This window comes from Morone saxatilis, unplaced genomic scaffold (genome assembly GCF_004916995.1).
Source record: "Morone saxatilis isolate NCDOM2014 unplaced genomic scaffold, NCSU_SB_2.0 Contig20, whole genome shotgun sequence".
Taxonomy (NCBI): domain Eukaryota; kingdom Metazoa; phylum Chordata; class Actinopteri; family Moronidae; genus Morone; species Morone saxatilis.
In genome coordinates this window covers 19,650,113-19,650,847 of record NW_023339763.1, presented here as the reverse complement: position 1 = coordinate 19,650,847, position 735 = coordinate 19,650,113, and the positions used below count along the sequence as shown (strand labels likewise).

Below are 735 nucleotides of genomic sequence, written 5' to 3'. Positions count from 1 at the left end.
GGGGGGGGGGGGGGGAGAAAAACACAACATCAGCACAGGTCTATCTGGGGTGGCCACACAGATCAGTCACACAGTTTGTTGCAGCCAGCTCACCTGTCCATCCTTCTTATTGTAGGCTACAAAAGTGAAGATGATCAGGTACAGGAGGTAGACAAAGAAGTTGAAAAAAAACATTCGACTTGCAAACGTCTTCCACTTTGACTCCAGCAACCGGCTCAGAGGCTCCGTCTCGAGCATCTCATGACGGTTCTGAGAGGGGTCAGAAGGAGACGGATGTTTGAGTAAATGACATCAGCAACTGCTCTGACTGGACTCATAATGCTGGGACTCACAGGAATGTCACTGCCGTAGATCAGTATCTCCAATACTGAGTTGTCCTCGTATGAGTCCACAGCGGCCAGGTCATACAGGGAGCTGTTAACGGGCCCGTAAACCCACTCAGTGAATTTACGGGACAAATGTTTGGTGTGACTCTCCTTGAATTCACGTTTCAGGATGTGTGAAAAAAGCTGCAGACAAACGAAAGGAAAGTCAGAGCAAAATATGTCTGTGGATGTTGAATCACATTCATCCAGGTAGTAAAACATCAAGACTGAATTTGTAGACTTGTCTTTGACTCTACCCTAGCCAGCGGGACTAAAGACCCCAAACCAGAGGGTGCCATGCCCTTGTTTTGACCGCCCATTATTCCAAAAACCCCAACAGCGTGACAAATGTCCCACTGGACCAAAAGCC

The 735-nt window shown here is 48.2% G+C and overlaps 1 protein-coding gene across 3 annotated transcripts in view; it reads right to left on the bottom strand.

Moving 5' to 3' along the window:
• trpv1 (transient receptor potential cation channel, subfamily V, member 1) overlaps positions 1-735 on the bottom strand; it is a 12,218-nt gene that overhangs the window by 4,994 nt on the left and 6,489 nt on the right. For all 3 annotated transcript variants that reach the window (XM_035666796.1, XM_035666798.1, XM_035666797.1), the window contains exons 8-9: positions 333-509; positions 94-249 (exon numbers count right to left, since the gene is read on the bottom strand). In XM_035666796.1, coding sequence (XP_035522689.1) covers positions 94-249; positions 333-509 — 333 coding nt within the window. The remainder of the gene's footprint in view (positions 1-93; positions 250-332; positions 510-735) is intronic.